We start from the raw sequence: 19,500 nt of genomic DNA on the forward strand, positions 1-19,500 counted from the left end.
ATAATCCTCGTGAGTTTTCATTTCATCGAAATGACGTCATTGCTAACAGCTTTGAAAAAAAAAAATAGAGGCAGGAAATACACAGCACAACATGATGAAGAAACAGCTATATCATTTACACCTCTCGCGCAACCTGCGCTGTGGTAACCGCGGCAGGAAAAAGTGACATGTGTCGTGGGAGGATATGATGTGAGAAGACACGATGATGGTTTTTCTTTTCTCCACCTCGGAGGGGGGAGGATCCGTCCACGTGACGCAAAGCAAACACACTCGCTCGCTCCTGCGCTTCCTCCTTCCACCGCGACGCATCTCCAGATCTCCGCTGAGGACGCCGCAGCCTGGAGAAGAGAGAGATGTCCCCGGCGCACAACCAGCAGCAGCAGCAGCAGCAGCAGCAGCGTCGTCTAGATAGATGAAGGAGCTCCTGGCATTTCTCTAATCTGGACGGTTCCTCCTTTTTTTTTTTTTTTTTTTGGAAAAAATAATTGAATTGTTTTTGAGTGAGAATAGGTGTTTCTTATCTGAAGCCGTCATTGTGAAAGCTACAGAGGATGAACAGCATTAGACAGGTGCCCACTCGGGTGAAGAGCAGGCGGATCGAGGCCAACCTGGGAGCGGAGAGGGAGCATTTTGACAAGCAGCAGGTAAGCGGGAGCAGAGGCTGGGTTAATGATCACTGTGGGGATGGGAAACCTGCGCTTTATCCAGGCCTGGCTGCTGCGTTACCGGCTGATTGGAGATGTGTGTGTGTGTCTGTGTGTGTGTGTCTGTGTGTGTGAGAGAGAGAGAGAGAGAGTCACAGTCTACCGCATAGGCCACATTTCCAATTAAATGTGGAATTTAATGTTGACTCAGTGAATTAAACGTGTGACTGTTGAAGATGTCGCAGTTTTTATTTTATTTTATTGGAGTTTGTCTCCATGCTAAACATTCAGTTGAGGCACGAGGCTCCATTGAGGACCCCCCCCCCTCCCCTCCCTCTTCACTGCCTGTGTTTGAAATGTGTTCATTCCCCAAAAACAGTCTTCATCATCCTCTGGTGAACACACTTCTTCATTTTCAGAAAGTGAAAATCCTAAACTTTTCCTTATTCATTATTTATTCATGAAGTTCACATGCATGCATGTGCTCTGAGAGATGAGAGCTAACTATGAAACCATCCATTCTGGGAGATTTAATTTTAGCTCCTTTTTTAAGCGTAATGTTGAGGCATTTGACAAGAGGACTGAGAGTCTTTCACTGCTCTGTGTCATTCCTGAATGAAATCAGTCTCTTGGTATCATGCTGATCTAGTCATTCTTGTTTGGTCACCTTTACTCCCTCACAGACATTTCTGTCTCTGTTTTAAGAAGCCTCCTACAGGGATTTTCTCCGTAGGAAATGATAATAATAATTAAGAAAAAGGTTAAACTTTGAGATGAGTCTCGTGTGGAGAAATTCAGTTTCTGTTGACTGCACACACTGAAGGAATGAAGGTTTTTCCCCCCTCATTCCCCACACAACAACAGGTGCTTTGTGGTTTCTGGCTGTTACTCCACTACAGTTACAGGCCAAGTAAACCATGCTCTTCGCACAACTCTAGTCTATATGGGGTGAGAGGCGAACTTCGAAGGGTAATCTGTTGTGAGCTGTTGTTTCAGATGAAGCACACACCCCAGCCTGACTGGGAAACATGAGATTCAAACGAGGTTGGATAACTAAACAAGCCGCCGAGCCTCGACCGGGCCGTCCAGAGTAGACCCGCTGCACGCTCAGTGAAGTGTTATCAGAAATGGGCTGAACTCTTCCTGTTGCTCTGCCAATGTTTTATTTGCCCTTTGAAGCATGTGTGGCGAGGTGGAGCTTGAGATGCTCAGACCCCCCTGTGTGTGTTTGTGGCCCTCGGCTCCTTTGTTAAATTATGCAGCATATTTGGTGATTGGACAGTGAGCAGAAACAAGAGGGCACAGTTCTTGTTTCAGCAACAGCCATCACTGCCACACTGTAGCCTACTATAGGTTTGTTGTGTGGACAGGACAGGTTTCAAACTCAACTCAACAAGATGATTAGATCCACTGGGCGACATGCAAATGAAGTGGGTGGAAGAATCCAAACTCCTGACTGTCTGGCGATTATGCTTTTTGTAAGCAGACACCACTGCAGCACCTCTTAACCAGTGTAGTTTAGCGCCTGTGCTCGACAGGTTAACTAGTTCTTAAATCTACTGACTCAACATAACAGTTTTAAAACGGCATACGGTGCAGCTTTTAGCCGTGTGATTAAAAGGCTCTTGTAGGAAGCGGGCCTGTATACGTCTCTATTAGATTAATATTCCCTATCTCAGTACTGCTGATTCATCCACTCCGGCCTATACCCCTCGTCTGCACTTGGCTTTCACACTGCTCTCCACTGAGCTCTCTCTTCTTTATGTTGACCTCAATACCAAGGTGAAACGTCTCACACAGCGTCCTGTGAGTGTGTAGTGCAGTGTTTGCTTTCCCTCGCTCCTGTTGCCTGAGCGAGTGCCCATGAGAGAGGGGAGGGGGATGGGAGTAGCAGAGGGTAAACACAGGTACTGAGTAGGAGTACAGACAGAATTAAAAGCACTTTGTTTATCATTGTTTCAGACAGTGATAAAAAAAGAAAATCCTCTGTGTTCAGTGAAGCATTTATATTTGTAATGGGGTTGTATGTCAGTCAACAAAAAACCTTTTAACCTTTCCCATGAGAGTGTTTTTACCCAAATACATCCGTACAAACCGGAAACTGGACTAAATGCTCACCGGTAAATCTTTTTTTTTTTTTTAATTGTCAAGCACTATGGGCAGTATAATCACACAAAACAGGCCATTCTCAGGCTTTATTGACAAAACATGTGCTCGCAATATCCTTGTATTTTCATTTACAATAGACCTTGAAAACAATATGATCACAATAACACTGTTTATGCTGTGATGCATGCAGGATGTTTTATGTGCAGATTTCCTTTGCCTCATGAACATCCTGTGATTCTCGAGCTCAGCAGCCAGCTCAGCAAATCAGTTTGTTATCTTTTGAGTATTTTATTGGATTTTGTATACCTGATTTAATTACACATGATAGTAAGTGATAATCCAATAAGACACAGTCTCTCCCCTGTGCAGCCATTCATTAGCTCCTTTGATCCATTGACTCTTTAAGCTCATTCAGTCCACTCTCTTCAGTCGGGACGTTTCTTTTGTGAAAGTGAACACCGTTGGCATCTTACAGACTATTTGTGTGTTTTATTAGCATGAAGGGGGAAACATAATACGGGAAACTAACATGTATTTCAACAATATTCATCACCATGACGAGTGCAGTGTCCTCTCAGTGAGGACAGTTGAGTAGTTTGCAGAACAACACATCCAGTGTGGGCTCATGTGTTGGGGTTATTGCCTGTGTTGAAGTGGGGAGAGGCTGCGCTGGTGTAATCTGTCAGGGCCAAAGTGGGGGTGGAGAGGAGAGAAGCGACACAGAGAAGTTAATAAAACACCAGAAATAACTTCTCAAAGCCATCTGAAATTGAAAAGTGCAATTTTAAAGCATTTTTGAATACTTCTCTCACAGAAAATGGTTTCATGGATTGATTTCATTCACTTTGCATTTCCTTTATTGCATCCGTGGCACTGGTTTTGTGACCGTTGCTCACATTGCTAGGTGTAACCAACCCTCAGCTGCTGGGTGTGAGCTGCGTTGTTGTCTCTGTGTGACCTTGTTAGCCAGCAGCAGTCTGTTGAATTAAGCTGATAAAGAGCTACAATAAGTGCTCCTGCCTCGGGGAATTACGTCCAGTGAGAAGCAGCTCAGGTGTGTGCAGCGTTGATGCCTTGACTTCGTTGCCTTCGCGCGCTCTGTTCGCAGCAGGATGTCCAAACACATCGACACGCTGCTGAAAAGCAGGGATGACAGGGTAAGCAGAGATGCCTCAAGGTTGGAGGTATTACCACGGCTTAGAGAGGGGTGGTGCTTTTGGACTGTGGAGCGACTGTTTGGCTACAGTGGTGCTAGCTGGCAATAGACCTTATGGCCAGCCCTGGGGATTAGAGCAGGCTTTCCCTCCCTCTCACTTCTCCTCTCTGCTGGTCAGGGGATTTACTGACGCTTGAACCAGATGCAGCGCTGAATTGGTCGGGCAGCCGGGCGGTCCACAGTGTCAGCAATGTCTGCGGTTCTCGGACGAAATTGCATTGTTAGTAAATAGTTTGGATTTCATCTGACTCACCTTTGACCAACACATGAAGGAACTGGTATCTGTGTGTGTTTGTGCGTGGCCTGTATGCTGTATGTGTGTAGGATGATGTGAGGCTTGATAGAGAGGCTTGGTGTTGTGCGTTTACTCCTACTACTCGGTATCCTCCCGTCCTACCACATAGAGAAATAGTGTCACTGAAATGAAAATAGTTCAGTTTGCAGGAAATGAGATAAGGCGACTAGTAAATTGCGCAGCAGTGATTCACCTCTTGACTGATTTGTATATTTAAAGGAAATTAATCACCATCTATCCTGACAATTTCTGATTATTTTAAGAGAAATCCAGTCATTCTCTTGTTCCTGTTGCTCAAAGGTAAAACACTGCTGCTCTTCCTTCCCTTACTACTGCACAAAACATGGCATCTCTTCAGCTCCAAGAAACTGTGGCTGTTCGTAGACAAAATGACTAATTAAGAAAGTCAACTAGCTGTCAAATTGACTGTTACTTGCAGCGCTACTCGTAATTGAAGCGTTGCCAGTTCGATCCCCTTGTACACAGTTTCCATTCCCTTCCCGAGTGGCCTTGAGCAAGGGCATGTGAGGGAATGTAGCCTACACTGGAGTGTTTTCAGTGAGTGCCACCACTGGAATTGGCTCCAAAATGGCTGCAGTACAGTACAGTAACAACTAACGCCACCATGTGCTTCTCTTGACAGTAAGCTGCGTGTCATCGTAGTGCCCCCTCCTCCCCTCCGCTGCTGCTTATCCTGCCGTCAGTATTCCTCTCCTCTCCGTCCCTCTCGCCGCTCTCTGACTGACAGCCATTCTGAATATACTATGAGAGTCTCCCCGCAGCCTCCCTGCTCAGCGGCCATCTGTTGAGGCCTCTGTGCCAGGCTCTGTGTGCCAGAGCGCGGCCCCCATCCAACCCAATCTTCTTCCCCAGCTGTCGGCCTTTCTCCCCCCAACAAACCCCTCATTGTCACACGGGCCTCCATGCTAGCCCGCCGCACTTGCCCTGTGTAAACGAGGCACTGGCAGTTCATTTGCGTCAGAGGCGGGCGGGGAGGGGAGGGGTTGGGGGTCTCCTATTAACCAGTGTACCCCTCTCTTGCTGTGAACGCCAGTTTTCACCCACAGTAGCCCCTCTGTGCTTTGTTGCGAGGCCATGTATGTTTTGGTGGTTGTGTGTGTGTGTGTATCGGGGTGGAGTTGCGACTTCCCAGGTTTCTAATGTATTAAAGAGGCTTTTATAGGGTTTTGAGGGATTAGAGGCCTCTGCCACTGATATGTGATTATGTTTCTAACAAAGATGTGACATGGATTTCTAAGCCTTTGTTTGAGGGTGAGACTGAAGGAGCAGGGTCTTTCTGCTGGCATGTGAAACTATACATGTTATGGTCACATGTTCAATTTTTAGGAGCCTGAGGATTGAGGATGTTGTGGCTTTAATGCTTGAAGTGGATCAGTTTCTTACATAGTACTGTGATTATAAAGCTAGTTTATTAACATCATCATACGGATACTACGGTCTTCAACAAGTGTGTTAAAAGGACACAAGGAATAATAGATATGTGTTTGCATCACATTTCTATTTACAACCAGACATTTTGGGTTAATTAGAAAAAATATATTGGATTTTTTCCAAGGTGTCACCTCTCACTAGACTGCACCCAGCTGTTTTCTTTCCTACTTGGTGGTTTAACAAAGACTATCAGCTCTGGCTGATTGCGACACCTCAGTGGGACACAGGGCCGTAGTAGAACAAGGTAATGCTGTGGCTGCGTCGTGTGGATGACTTTTACAGCACACACTTCCCTCATTCAAAACACGGAGTTAAATTGTGATTCGAGGCGGGGCACCCACCACACAGCCTGATTTAGCTATGGGTGGTGTCACAGTAGTTAGGGGTAATTGTGCCATCAAACCTCAGCTTTGATCATTTTGGACTCGTTATGCGTTAGTGAGGGAATGATTCAGATCTCTCTGGTAGCAGCATCCTACAGGGGGGTTGGAGGAGCATGTTGGATTTCTATCAGGGATCGCTCCACATTCCTCTGCTCTGCCGACAGTCCTTGTTCTCAGGCCTTTTATTGAAGCGAGAAAATATGTGTGTGCATCAGATAACATAGAGAAGCTGCAATTTTCATGGTCTCTTACAAATGTATGGGGAGCCAAAGTTGTAGACACCCTAGTGGAGGGATTTCTTCCACAGGTTCTTCGCAATACTTTAATGAGGAAAAAAACGACTATTGTGTTACTTAATGGCTGTGATGTAATGTCCCACAGGTAAAAATATCGATAGAGGCCACACGGATCCAGCCAGCGGGTGTTTTTCCACCTCTCTCTTCCTGCTCCCTTTCACAGTAACACTTGTTTTACCTGCTGGACAGGTTGCAGAAGAGCTCGTTTTGTGGTTTTGTGTCCTGTGGTTCTGGTGACATTTTGTCTCTTTATCTTTGTTGTCATTGCATAAATACAGCAATGGTCAATTTGCAACTTCCACACTCAATGGAATTGTATAATAGACAATAGAAGCATGAAAAGATAGAATAATAGTGAGGTAAATAGGTAACAACAGCGTAGACGGTGCCGGCAGTAGTAAACAGTGCAACAGCTTGGAGATATATTGTAAGGCCAAGGCCAGTACAGTACTGACAAGTAGCAAAGTAGTAATGTAGTGACCTAAATATAATGGTATTCACTGTAGAAACAGTATGAACAGTAAATATCTGTAGTGAGGTTGCATTTTAAACCAATCAACGCGTAAGGTGAGAGTGTGTCTGGGTAGCACTGTGAACAATAGTGCAGAGTCATTGTTTCTCTGATTCATTCCTGTCTGCACAGCGCTGCCACTTATCGTTTGTTTGGTTCCTGGTCTTTATTTAACTTCTCATGACTTATGTATTTGTTGTTACGTCTGTGGTATGCTATGACGGCTGTATGGGTGGAGAAACAAACCATACAAGATCTAAGATTAACTCCTCTCTCCTCTCCTCCTTACAGCTGAGCAGTATCAGCAAAGCCATCAACTCCACTGAGACACCAGTGAAGGAGAAACATGCACGACGTATCCTTATTAAAAAACAAAAAACCTTACTTATGTCACTCATAAACATCTAATGTCCCTTGTCTGGAACATCTGCTTATTTATGTAAATAAATATACTAACACATTAATGGATTAAGTCGTTGTGAGGTTAGCCTTTGGGAAAATATTTATCCTTTAATTTGATGAATTTCTGGTTTGAACAGAGTACTAGGTTGAAAGGTGAAGCAAAATGATGTGTTCTATGTGTAAATGTACCACATCAGCCCACCTTCCCATGGGAATATATAGCTGTCGAGGTGAAAACTTATTAAATTCATTGTGACTTGTGATGGTTTGTGCTGCCTTGACGACAAAACCTACAGGGATCATCCTGGGGACTCACAGGGAGAAGGGAGCCTACACCTTCTGGTCGTACGCTCTGGGCTTCCCTCTGGCCAGCAGCTCCATCCTCAGCTGGAAGTTCTGCCACGTCCTGCACAAAGTCCTGCGGGACGGCCACCGCAATGTAGGGCACCAAGTCACTTTCTTTTACTGCCCATTTACTATCCATGCAATACTTCGTTTCTAAAAGTGAAAAGATATCGAGTTCAGCATAAAACTGGGAAAGATAACTGAAGCAAAGAAGATTGGTAGTGATGTGTTCAAAGCACGTGAGTTTGACCAGTATAACTTGGTGTTACTGGGGTTGATCATGTAAGCGTTCTCCTTCACAGGTGCTACAGGACTGCATGAGACATCACAGCTCACTCGTTGAAGTTGGGAAAATATGGGTGAGTAGTTTCATCTTTTTCCTAAATCTTATAAAAATAATTTCAAAAGAGTTTCAGGGGAGTGGAGTTCCTGTGAAGCCTGAAATAATCTCTCATCAAACAACAAACAAGAAAGCTTGACAGCTTGACAAGATATTTTTAAATGTGTCTTTTTCTATCTGTTTGTGGTTTCCAGGGCAACCTCCATGACAGATATGGACAGCTGGTAGCGATCTATACCAAGCTGCTCTGCACTAAATTGGAGTTTCACGTTAAGGTAAAGCACATCTTCTGTTGTTATGTCACAACACGCATTATGTCACCAAGATGCAGACTTTCAAATTCCTCATAGGGTTTCTCTATTTTTATTTTATTTTATTTTATTTTTTTTATACTATACCCATTTCAAGCTCTGTGTTGTTGTCTGATGTGTGTTGTACTGACTATTTATTTATTGTCTATTTATTGTGGGCAATGTAGGCCATACAAACCACGACAACCTGCAGCTCAAAATGAATTGCCCCTTGTGGGATTAATAAAGTTGTTTTGAATTTGAATTTGAATTTGAATGCATGTGATGGATCATTCAGTGGCACTAATCGGGGTAAAAATGTACCTGTGCAGCATTCGGAAATCCCACCCAACCTGGAGGTCACAGACGAAGTCCTGGAGCTCACTGCAGGAACGGACATCAATAATGTGTGAGTATCCAAATACGACAACGGAAGCATTTTTTTTTCCAAGTCTGTATTTAGTCTTCAACCCCAATCATCGGCAGTCATCATAAACACTGCTGCTGCCACCTAAACAAGTTCATACCATAAACAGACAAAAACCCTGCTGCTGGGTCACTAATTTCACAGGGTTACATCATCATTGTTTCTGAGGGAGTTTTCTCTAATGAAGGTATCAACTTCTCTCCTGCAGGTTCCAGCTCACAGTGGAGGTGTTTGATTACATGGACGCAGAGCTGAAGCTGGCTGAGACAGGTGGAGAAAAAAAAAAAAAAACCTCCTCCCACCTTTTCCCTCATCGTACTCTTCTAAAGAAGAGAAACCTGAGCTACAGTAGAAGGCGGCAGCCCGCTGACATTATCTATTTATGAAAAGAAGCTAAGAGCCCCGTCTAGAAAGGGTTATTGTGAGCAACTCAAATACTGGACTGTGGTCGATCTAATTCAATTTAAATAAAAAGAGAGATTCTAGAGACGTGGTCTAGTTTTAACTCATGTGCTTCTTTGTTCGCCTTAATTATTTTTAAGTGATGAGGAAATGCCAGCAATCAGATGACATTAAGTCAACTTCCTCCAGTTTAGCTGTAATGGCATGCTCCTCCCAGGCCTGAAGGGTGGAGGCCCAGGATCTCAACGCCATAAACACATTTCGCAGTTGTAGTGTGAACAAAGTTTGTTTTAACTTAATAGTTGTACTTGCACGTTATGAGCACTCACTTGTATGTAGTATGTCTGTACAAATGTACATGTACTAAGTCACTAGAGCAGTTTGTATTCACACTACAGGCCAAACGTTTGGAAGCAAGATCAAATTTGTACAAAAAAGATCATAGTTTCATTGGTATACTTTGCATGATTACTAAATGATTATTAAATAAAGAGTCAATGAAGATGATCAGTGAAAGCAAAGTCTGATCATGTCATAAATACAGCCCAAAACAAAGGCATTGTGAACAGAAACTTAAAGTTGCTTTCAAACTTTTGGCCTGTAGTGCAACTTAACCATCGACATGTCATCGGGGAGATTTACATGAATTTAAAAAAAGACGTAGATGTAGATTACGCTGCTCCTCCTAAAATATTTGGTAAGTGAAAGATGAGCTTCACGTCAGGGATGATTAACATGTGTACTCTCTGTCTCTGATCTGGTCCTCAGTGATCCGACAGCTCAACACATCCATCGCCATCTCCACCCTCACGTCAGGCCAGTGTCGCCTGTCTCCCCTTATCCAAGTTATCCAGGACTGCAGTCACCTCTACCACTTCACCGTCAAGCTGCTATTCAAGCTGCATGCCTGTAAGAACAGTTATGATCCACACCAGACAAAATTTGAGTTTTTGCCTTAAGATAACACAAGATATTAGCCTCAGTATAAATCCCTTTACATTGCTTCATAATGAAAATCATGTCTTGGGTTTCAGGTCTCCCTGCTGACACCCTACAAGGTCACCGTGAACGTTTCCATGACCAGTTCCACAGGTACGTCGCCCAAAGGCCTCAGGCCACCGCTGCATGACAATGGCAGCAGCACAAAAGGGAGAAACATTTTATGTTGAAGCCTGCAACATTATCCTGCCTCACTCAGTCACCACAGCACTTTGAGCTGATGCAAATGTGCCCATCACTGCTTTCCATCCCCCACTCTTGTTCAAGCGTTTGTTGGTATGACTTGTACAGATGCATTTATATCTCTGCTGCTACGTTCAGAGAGAAAGCTCCACAGTTTGGGGAGATGGTGCACATTAGATTCACTTCTGTGATATTCATACATTTATGACATGTCTGGAAAATATGACATAAATGATATTAGAAGATAAAACATGAGTTTGACTTATTTTTCTTTTCTCCTGCAGCCTCAAGTCGTTCTTCAATAAAGCCAGAGACATGATGTACTTCAAGAGGCTGATCCAGATCCCTAAACTGCCTGATGTAAGAGCACAGTGGGGACGGTATAGAACAAAACAACCTCAGTGCTGAGTCACAGCCTCCATCTTGAATGACAAAGCCTTTACCATAAGCCTATACTGCTATCAAACTGGAGTAACTGGATCTTTATGTACACACACAGCTATGGGATGTTGAAATATCACTTGAAGGTTTTCTCATTGAAGACCATAAATAGCTTCTACAAAAATTCACCTGAACACGATAACAAACAAACACGTTAGTGGTTTTGACTCTCTGTGCTTCTCCTCGTCAGTCGCCGCCAAACTTCCTGCACGCAGCCTCGCTGGCCAAGCACGTGAAGCCGGTGGTCATCATCCCCGACGACGATGAACCGGAGCAACAAGACGACGAGGACGACGACCCAGAGCCGCTGATCGAGGTCAGCGATGTCTCAACATCCAGCATGCAGGCGCCGCCACAGGTACGGCACGACGGTCACAGATGCACTCGCACTAGTAAAATGAAGTGCCATCATGTTGTGTCGTAAAGCTTTTTGCTATGTTAATGTTTTCCTTTGTTTTTCAGCAACTTGACATATTTGATCAGGCATTTGGGCCCCCCAATGGAGGCTTTGATGACAGGTGAGTTTTTGTTTTAACTGTAACCTGTAACTTTTAAATGAATTGACTTATTTCATCACTTTATCTGTGGCAGCGCAGAGTGACAGTAGTTTTTTTTCTGTGTGGCAGGGATCTCCAGATTGAGAGCCTGAAGCGTGACCTGGAGTTACTGAGAGCAGAGCTGGAGAGAGTCAAAGCAGAGGTAAGGGCGTCAGGGACTGCATAACCTCTGCTTTGGTTTGTAACTTTTCTGTGTGTGTGTGTGTATGTGTTGAGTGTGTGTGTGAGACAGTAGAGTGCATAATTATGTATGTGCAAAAGAATGCGGATCATGTGTTGGGCCGATCCGAATGCTGCTCCCACCGTGTGGAATGTCACAAGTACCCTGTGAAGCGGAGATGACTGGCGTCTTTTGACGTCACGCTTTCCAGCCTGAATTTTTTTTTTTTTTTACTTGCGACACGTCATCTCTCCTCTTCCTGTTTTCGTTGTGTTTTTCTGTTATTATAAAAGCAGAGCTGGTGTAAAAAGATGCGAGGATTTGGTTTGATTCTGTGGAAAGAAAAATGGATGAATCATTACTCCCCTCCTCCCGCAGGCTCAGCGCTACATCACGCAGCTCAAGTCCCAGATCAACAGTTTGGAGGCAGAGCTGGAGGAGCAGCGTGCTCAGAAACAACGTGCTCTTGTGGAAAATGAGCAGCTGCGCATGGAGCTGGAGGCCATGCATCGCAGAAACGCAGATCATGAGAGCATACAGTCCACCTACATAGAGGCAGAGAGTAAGATGTGCAGTTGACACTTTTGCACAAACGTGCCGATGTAAATCATGGACGGAGAGATCACACTGTCATCTGTCTCATCTGTGCAGAAAGGGCGCAGGCGACCGAGCAGAGGTACAATAAACTGAAGGAGAAGCACACGGAGCTGGTGGCCAGTCATGCTGAACTACTCCGCAAGGTACAGACAGACTGCAGATCAGTCCAGAGATGCTTGTTGTTGAACCAGGTGTCGGCACCTCACTGTGTGTGGTAACACTGAATGTGTTGATGTGGCGACAGAGCGCAGACACTGTGAAGATGCTGTCAGAAACCCAGCAGACCCAGGAAGAAGTGGCGAGGACCAAACAGCAGCTGTCGTTTGAGATTGAAAGGATAAAACAAGACTCCGACATGAGGGTCAGTGGTGTTGTTTTTTTTGTTTTTGATTTAAAAAATGGATGTAAGTGGTGCAGATGTTTGTGTGATTAATGTGGCTTTGTTGTCATTGCAGCTGGAAGAGCAGAAGTTTGAGATGGAGAGGCTGAAGAGAGAGCTGGAGGAGAAGATAGCAGAGGTGACACGCATCAAAGGGAATCTGCAGAGCAGCGAGAAGGTGAGTGCGTTACGAGGCAGCAGAGACCTTAATGATTTAAGCAAATTCACCATCCTTTCCCATTCATCGCCTCTGTGTGTGGAAGCTCGAGGCATGTCGCATATTTCCGCATGGACTATCCGTCTGACACCCACAGCCATCTGCCTCTTCTGGCCTCTCTCTTTTCGCCAGACATCGGAGCAAATGAACAGCTCAATGACAGCTCTGCAGGCAGAGAAGGAGCGTCTGATGCGGTCTGTGAGTGAGAAGGAGGCGGAGCTGTCGACTCTGCGGCAGTCTGCGCAGGTGCAGCAGTCATCCCTTCAGCAGGAGCGAGATAGGAGCAGCAGGGAGCTGGGAGAGCTGCAGGGCAAACTGCAGGAGAAGGTCAGTCAGGACAGCAGAGCTCAGCTCAGCAGACTCGTCTCCACTCAGGCCATTTAATTGAGTTTTCTTGAGCTTTAAGGTCTATTTCGCTAAGAAAAAGTACACCACAGTATTACACCACAATCATGAATAGCAGTGAAATCTCATTTTGTAAAAACATATTAGCATTTCCTGGGCAAAAAGCAAGGATGAGAATGTGTCCATACAATCAGTGGCTATATTTACATCTACATTAAATGAGCTGTGATGCTATAATATTATTGTAAATTTGATTTGGAACAAGGTCATTATTTTCTGTTTTCCTTACCATGCATTTTCATGCAATGACATGCAGTCTAGACACTGTGTATACACTTCATTAAACTGTGACTGACAGAACCTTTCATGCATTTTAGAGCATATGCTGTGACAAATAACGGCCTCTGAGCTGCTTGATGAATCATGTCATTAAAGGCCAATAGTTAATAATTATGTGCATGCAACAACTTGTCTGAGTGAAATAAGATTTAAGGAAATACACCTCTTGAAAGAACATGTGTGTGTAAATGTACAGTTGTTTTTACATAGAGATAATGTAACTCTTTCAGTTGGACCTTTTTATACAAACATCAACAATATAGAGTTTACATATGTCAATATGTGCCTCTAAAACAGTGTTTTTCAACCGTGGGGTCGCCTGAAATGTCTAGTCATTGATAAAAAAAATTCCTGATGAAAATATTTTTTACCTAATTATTATTCTTTTTAAAAGTATGATTAAAAACACCACACACAGTCTTAAACAACTGTATTCTATACTTTAACTTTCTCTAATATAAATCGCGTTTAAATAAAATGCAGCATATAAAAATATCTCGATTGACCACCACGATCACGTGACTGCACCAGAAATTTGTGATGTCAAAATGGGGTAACGAGCCAAAAAACGTTGGGAACCACTGCTGTAGAATATTTATGTATGTATGTTATGTCACTTGTGTCTGAATGTAGTCGAAGCAGGAGGAGCAGATGAAGCAGAAGCTGCTGGAGGAGCAGTTTGCTCTACTGCAGGGCACCATCACAGAGGCCGAGAACATCATCCAAGATGCTGTTGCTAAGCTGGATGATCCCCTCCATATACGCTGCACCAGTTCTCCAGGTCCGACATCTGCTCCGTTCTTTCTCAGCAAACAAGAAACAAGTGTAATAATGTCTGTTAGCAAGACTGTGACCTTAGCTTGTGGACCAGATACTGTAGGCTACATTATATTGTCTATTCTGCAGACTTTAATAAAACTGATGGTTTTTTTTGTTTGTTTTTTTTAATCTTCTGCTTGTCCTTCAAATACAGATTACCTCATAAGTCGGGCGGAGGCCACGCTTGGCTCCATCGACAAAGTGAAAAAGGGCCATGCAGATTATCTGACAAACATGGGGGGTAAGATTTGTCTGCCTCTGGTTCAGCTTGATCCTGCTAACCCCATGACCCTGCGTGGCCGGTGTGTCATGCTTGTTAATGTGGGTGCTGCTCTCTTATGTACTGTATGCTCCTGTAACCAGATGCTGGAGGGCTGCTGAGGGCTCTGACCCAGTTCTCCCACTTGGCTGCCGACACAATCGTTAACGGCAGCGCTACTGCACACATGGCACCCATCGACCATGCAGACCGTAAGGAGTAGCTCTGAATGTTCTCTTTGCATTATTTTCAGTTCAATAAACATCCATCCATATGTAAAGACGCCTGAGTTTTATATAATAATATGTTCGGATTGATCTTTTCTTAAGGAGCATTTCCACAGTGTCTTTTAATGGTCAGTGGTTGATCTCTGCTCTTCTACACCCTGCAGGACTGACAGAGAACTGCAGAGGCTGTGCCACTGAAAGTCTGCATTACTTGAAGGACCTCAAGTCCAAGACCACCCTCCAGAAGGCTGACCCAGCCACCATACGCATAATTATTCAAAAGATCCTGCACCTGGGTCAGGTGAGGAACCAACAGAGCTATTATTAAACAAGCTGAACTTTACAAGAAGAAATCCATTAGAAGCACATTCAAACGTAGGCTACTATGGGGCACTTAGAGGGCAGCTGTCAGGGTAAATTGATTCCCCTCAGGACGGCTTAGAAGAAAAAACTACAAGATAAGAGATGGAGATAGACGTTTTTTTACACCATTGATAAACCATGCCCGTTGGAAGAGTTGTGGGTTTGTAGAGGCAGACCATTACCACATTTTGTGAGGAAGTGTCTGGAAAATTACAAAGAAAATTCTGGGGCCACAGACTCAAGTGGTGTCTATTTTACTTTATTTAGCTGATTTCACAGGAAGTGATAAATACCTCTTGAAAGTATTTGCAACAGCAGAAGAAGCAGTTATGTCATTACGGGTCGGTCCACCTACAGTGGCCAACTGGCTAGAAATGGATAGAAACTGACTTTTCCAAAATAGTGTAAAAGTGTTGTATGATCTCCCAGACTTGTAAATATTTTAGTTCAGTTTTCATCAGTGATGTTCCAAGTAATTTCCAGTATCATTTACTACTTTCTTTCTACTCTTTCCACTTGTTTCCTCCAGGAGCTTCGGCCGAAGGGCATGGACGTGCGGCAGGATGAGCTGGGAGATCTGGTGGACAAAGAAATGGCTGCAACATCAGCAGCTATCGAGGAGGCGGTCCGTAGGATTGATGTAAGTATCGTACATCATCTAGGTTTAATAAGTATTCTCTGTAACAAATGGACCTCTGATATCCTACAGTATATCCACTCTGATAAATGTCTTATGGATTTATTTAGGAAATGATGAATCAAGCACGAAAGGACACATCAGGAATTAAACTGGAGGTCAATGAAAGGTTTGTTCTTTGTTTATCTCAATCGGTTTACCAGCAAATTGTAACAACATGCAACACTTAAAGCTTTATGGGGATGTAACCATTAAGTCCATGCGTGTCAATTTTTCCCTTTCCCTTATTTCCAGAATCCTCTTCAGCTGCACAGACCTGATGAAGGTACACAAGTCTAATCTCATTCAACTCATTCATTCCTAGACTACAGACCAACCCCTGCTTACTGTATATGCTAACATTTTTGTTTTTTATTCTACCCTCTCTGTCTCCCACTCTCCTGTAGGCCATCCGCATGCTGATTATAGCATCCACAGATCTGCAAAAGGAGATTGTTGAGGGTGGGAGGGTGAGTCACGCTGCTCTGAACAGGCAGCTTGTTTATTTCAGAGCCTGACAGCTTTTGTTCACATCAGAGTGAACTGTTCTGTTTCATTCAAAAACAAAAACAGCAAACAGTACTGATGTTTTTCCTGCTCAGGGTGCAGCCACCATTAAGGAGTTCTACGCCAGAAACTCACGCTGGACTGAGGGACTGATTTCCGCTGCCAAGGCTGTGGGATGGGGAGCCACAGAGATGGTGTAAGTGCTCACTTAAACAGGCCATGTGATGGTTAAAGCAAATGCTCTACTGCTACACTACTCTGGCTAATATTAAATCAAAAAGTTGACCCCTGTGACCTTGTGAAGGTTGACTGTAAACATTGTTGCAGCATGCAGAGCAGCTCAGACAAAATAAATATCTATTTAAGTTGAGTGAAGAAATTCAAATGGTCCAGATATTCATCATTTTTTGAGATGATTCTTCCCTGGCACAAAAAAGATCTGTGCCTGCTTTGCAAAACTGCACCTTTTCCAGTTATATGGACTGAAGTTGTACTGTGTATCTTAACCTGCTTTCTCACAGGGAGTCTGCTGATAAGGTGGTGCTGCACACAGGAAAATATGAGGAGCTCATCGTCTGCTCTCATGAAATCGCTGCCAGCACAGCACAGCTGGTTGCCGCTTCAAAGGTAATGGTTGAATATTGAAGAACAACACAGTGGTAAAAACAGTTTGAGACGACTCTGTTGTTACTTTAGAAACAAACTGTGTTTTTTTTATGATGCAGTGTTTCATTTTACACTTTTCTAAGGTGTACCATTGAAAACATTTCTGAGCCAATGAATCAGATTACATTTAATGATGCAGCAGATTATTTAGCAAACTAAATTGAGTAACTTTCCCTTTTTAAAACTTGATAAAACTATCAAGTTGGTTTCTGCATCTGAATTTGTTGGATGTTGTGGGGTTAGTGTCTAAATTGTTTCACGTGGTCTCTTCTGCACACAGGTCAAGGCAGACCGCAACAGTAAGACACTCACAGTTCTCCAACAGGCTTCACGCCTTGTGAATGAGATGGCAGCTAAAGTAGTGGGCTCAACGAGGACGGGACAGGAGAATCTGGAGGAAAAAGGTTTGTCAAGTTGATCGATGTCCTGCGCGCCATCACAAAATCAAATGAGCGTCTGTGATTTGACTCATTCTGTTTGTGTGCAGATACCATGGACTTCTCTGGGATGTCCCTCATCAAGTTGAAAAAAGAGGAAATGGAGTCACAGGTAAGTGCCTTTCTTTTGTATTTCATGTTATCTTCTTCAAAAGTTGTCCAGGCTTCCTCAAATACACCAGCTTCATCTGTAAATTGGTTCAGAAAGACACATTTTGCAGTGTGTGTGTTAAGTTTACTCATTTTAAACTGAAGGTGGCCAAGTAGTAATAGGTAATTTGGAATAAAACCTAATTTGGCAAAAAAATTGGCAATTTGGCACATATAAACACAGGTGAAAGACTGAAGCTATTTTACAGGATGCTGCTTCATTTCCTACTAGGCTATATGAAAAAATGAATAAACTTGGCTATCAACTGCATTTACATCAAGGATTAAATGAAATGACCAGCAACAGGTTTGACTTTCGTTTACCATCTGTTTATTTTCCATCCCTCAGGTGAAGGTGCTGGAGTTAGAGACCCAGTTGGAGAACGAGCGCCTGCGTTTGGGCGAGCTGAGGAAGAAACACTACAACGTGGCTGGAGTTCCTCTAGAGGAGGCGCCTGAGGGAAACGGCGAAGCCTCGTCGCCTGCCCATCCTGGGACTATGTCACCAAAACCCAGCAAACCTGCTCTCATGAAGAAACCTGCACTGGCCCAGAAGCCCCACATTCCACCCAAAGTAAGAGCCGTGAAGAAAACATGTGTTTGATGAGAAAATGAGACATGAGTTTGTTAATAAATCGTCCCTCCTCTTATCTTCTGTACGTTGCAGTTTAAGTAAATGCCAGAGCAGAGGATGAGAAGAAGGCTCCACTACTGGATGTTTGGGTTGACCAGAGACAGATCGCCTTTTTGTGGACAAGGAGTTTATTTAAGTTGCATGCTGACAATCCTCTGCCTCATCCTTCATACCGCTGTTCACCTTTTTTTTCTTTTCTTTTCTTTATGCCAAAATGGACCTGAAGCCTGATTTTTTTTTTAACCTTCGATGCCTGTAAAGGATATTGCTGCCTTTACCCCCCCTCCCCTCACCTCACTTTTTTTTTTAAAGATACATATGCATGCCATCCAGGCAGAACCATTTTAATTTTATTACTTGGCATCAAGAACAAAAAATGTTACTGTTATACTTTTAGGCTGTGTGAAGGTTGTTTTTTTTTCTTCTGCATCATAAAGATTTTAGACAATTAAGCACTACTGCTTTTAAAATACAAACCTTGATAACGACCACAAATCGACAGCATATCTTGTATGTGAATAGGTAGTTTAGTTTTGATCATGCTCTGGACAACCCTTTTGCACACAGTGTTCAGACATTCATCATAGAGCACATCACATTGTTCTTATTGTACACTATATTCTATTTTTGTTGTGGTGGGTGGTAAAGGAAATTGGGGAAAATGCGTTATGTGGGTCCATGTTGCTGCAGAAGCTTTACATACCTCTGGCTTTGCCTTCATGATGAACAGTGTTCCTCTTATGTGCAAAACAGCTTTCTTTCTTAACAGTACAAGATTGTCTCAGAGGCCTTGAAATGTACTGTACTGAAGCATTAAATAATACCTGTAAAGATAAACAGTCTGAATAGGAATGTGCAAATCACACCCAGTAAATATCTACACTCATCTCTTGAATGTCCCTTTATTAGAGGAAAACCTGGATATTATGTTAAAGCATACACATGCACACATATATCAGATGTAGGTGTCCTTAAATTATCAATGTTTTTCTGTTAGGCAGAAGATGACGATTTAGGGTTAGTAAATGTACAATATGAAGGTGTTCATGTCCACTTTGCCTCTGGGAGCTTTTCTTACAGGGTCTTAAATGCATCTTTTTATGTTCTGTCCTTTTCCTCTGTATGAAATGTCTTTATACACTCAGATCTCTTAATATATTTTAGTAAAGATAATGGTGGTTTCTCCTTGTAAGAAGTATAAATGTACAACAAATGAACAATAAATGTTTGATTTGATGTTGCAGTGTCATTTCATCTTGTACTGAGTTTAGAAAGTTTTTTTTATGAAGTGTGTTTATTTTGTCCAGTCCGTAGGATTACCTGCAATAATTTATTTTACAGATTAAAATGGGTGTAAATCACTACACAGATAATAAAGATAGGTTTTATTGGTAGCAAAAATGTAGGGGAGAGCAGGGTCGAAAGTAACATTT

At 43.2% G+C, this 19,500-nt stretch overlaps 1 protein-coding gene across 2 annotated transcripts; it reads left to right on the forward strand.

The window, feature by feature from the left end:
- The first annotated feature begins 297 nt into the window (after nt 1–297).
- hip1rb (huntingtin interacting protein 1 related b) lies at nt 298–19,303 on the forward strand. Of its 2 annotated transcripts, none has more exons than XM_085786708.1 (32): nt 298–644; nt 7,198–7,261; nt 7,605–7,747; nt 7,956–8,012; nt 8,188–8,268; nt 8,616–8,692; nt 8,919–8,980; nt 9,881–10,021; nt 10,147–10,204; nt 10,579–10,654; nt 10,926–11,093; nt 11,198–11,253; nt 11,362–11,434; nt 11,831–12,014; nt 12,104–12,192; nt 12,294–12,410; nt 12,505–12,606; nt 12,778–12,972; nt 13,963–14,110; nt 14,303–14,389; nt 14,512–14,619; nt 14,799–14,935; nt 15,527–15,637; nt 15,745–15,803; nt 15,929–15,959; nt 16,081–16,143; nt 16,276–16,376; nt 16,702–16,807; nt 17,127–17,250; nt 17,334–17,395; nt 17,783–18,007; nt 18,101–19,303. In XM_085786708.1, the coding sequence occupies exons 1-32, from the start codon at nt 552–554 to the stop codon at nt 18,107–18,109; spliced, it is 3,207 nt and encodes a 1,068-aa protein (XP_085642834.1). In that variant the 5' UTR covers nt 298–551; the 3' UTR covers nt 18,110–19,303. The 2 variants fall into 2 exon arrangements, with proteins under 2 accessions (XP_085642834.1, XP_085642835.1); XM_085786709.1 differs by lacking the exon at nt 298–644 and adding an exon at nt 3,779–3,910.
- The last annotated feature ends 197 nt before the right edge of the window (nt 19,304–19,500 follow it).

The sequence above is a fragment of the Trachurus japonicus genome, chromosome 9, assembly GCF_045865225.1.
Source record: "Trachurus japonicus isolate A0001 chromosome 9, Traja_1.0".
Taxonomy (NCBI): domain Eukaryota; kingdom Metazoa; phylum Chordata; class Actinopteri; order Carangiformes; family Carangidae; genus Trachurus; species Trachurus japonicus.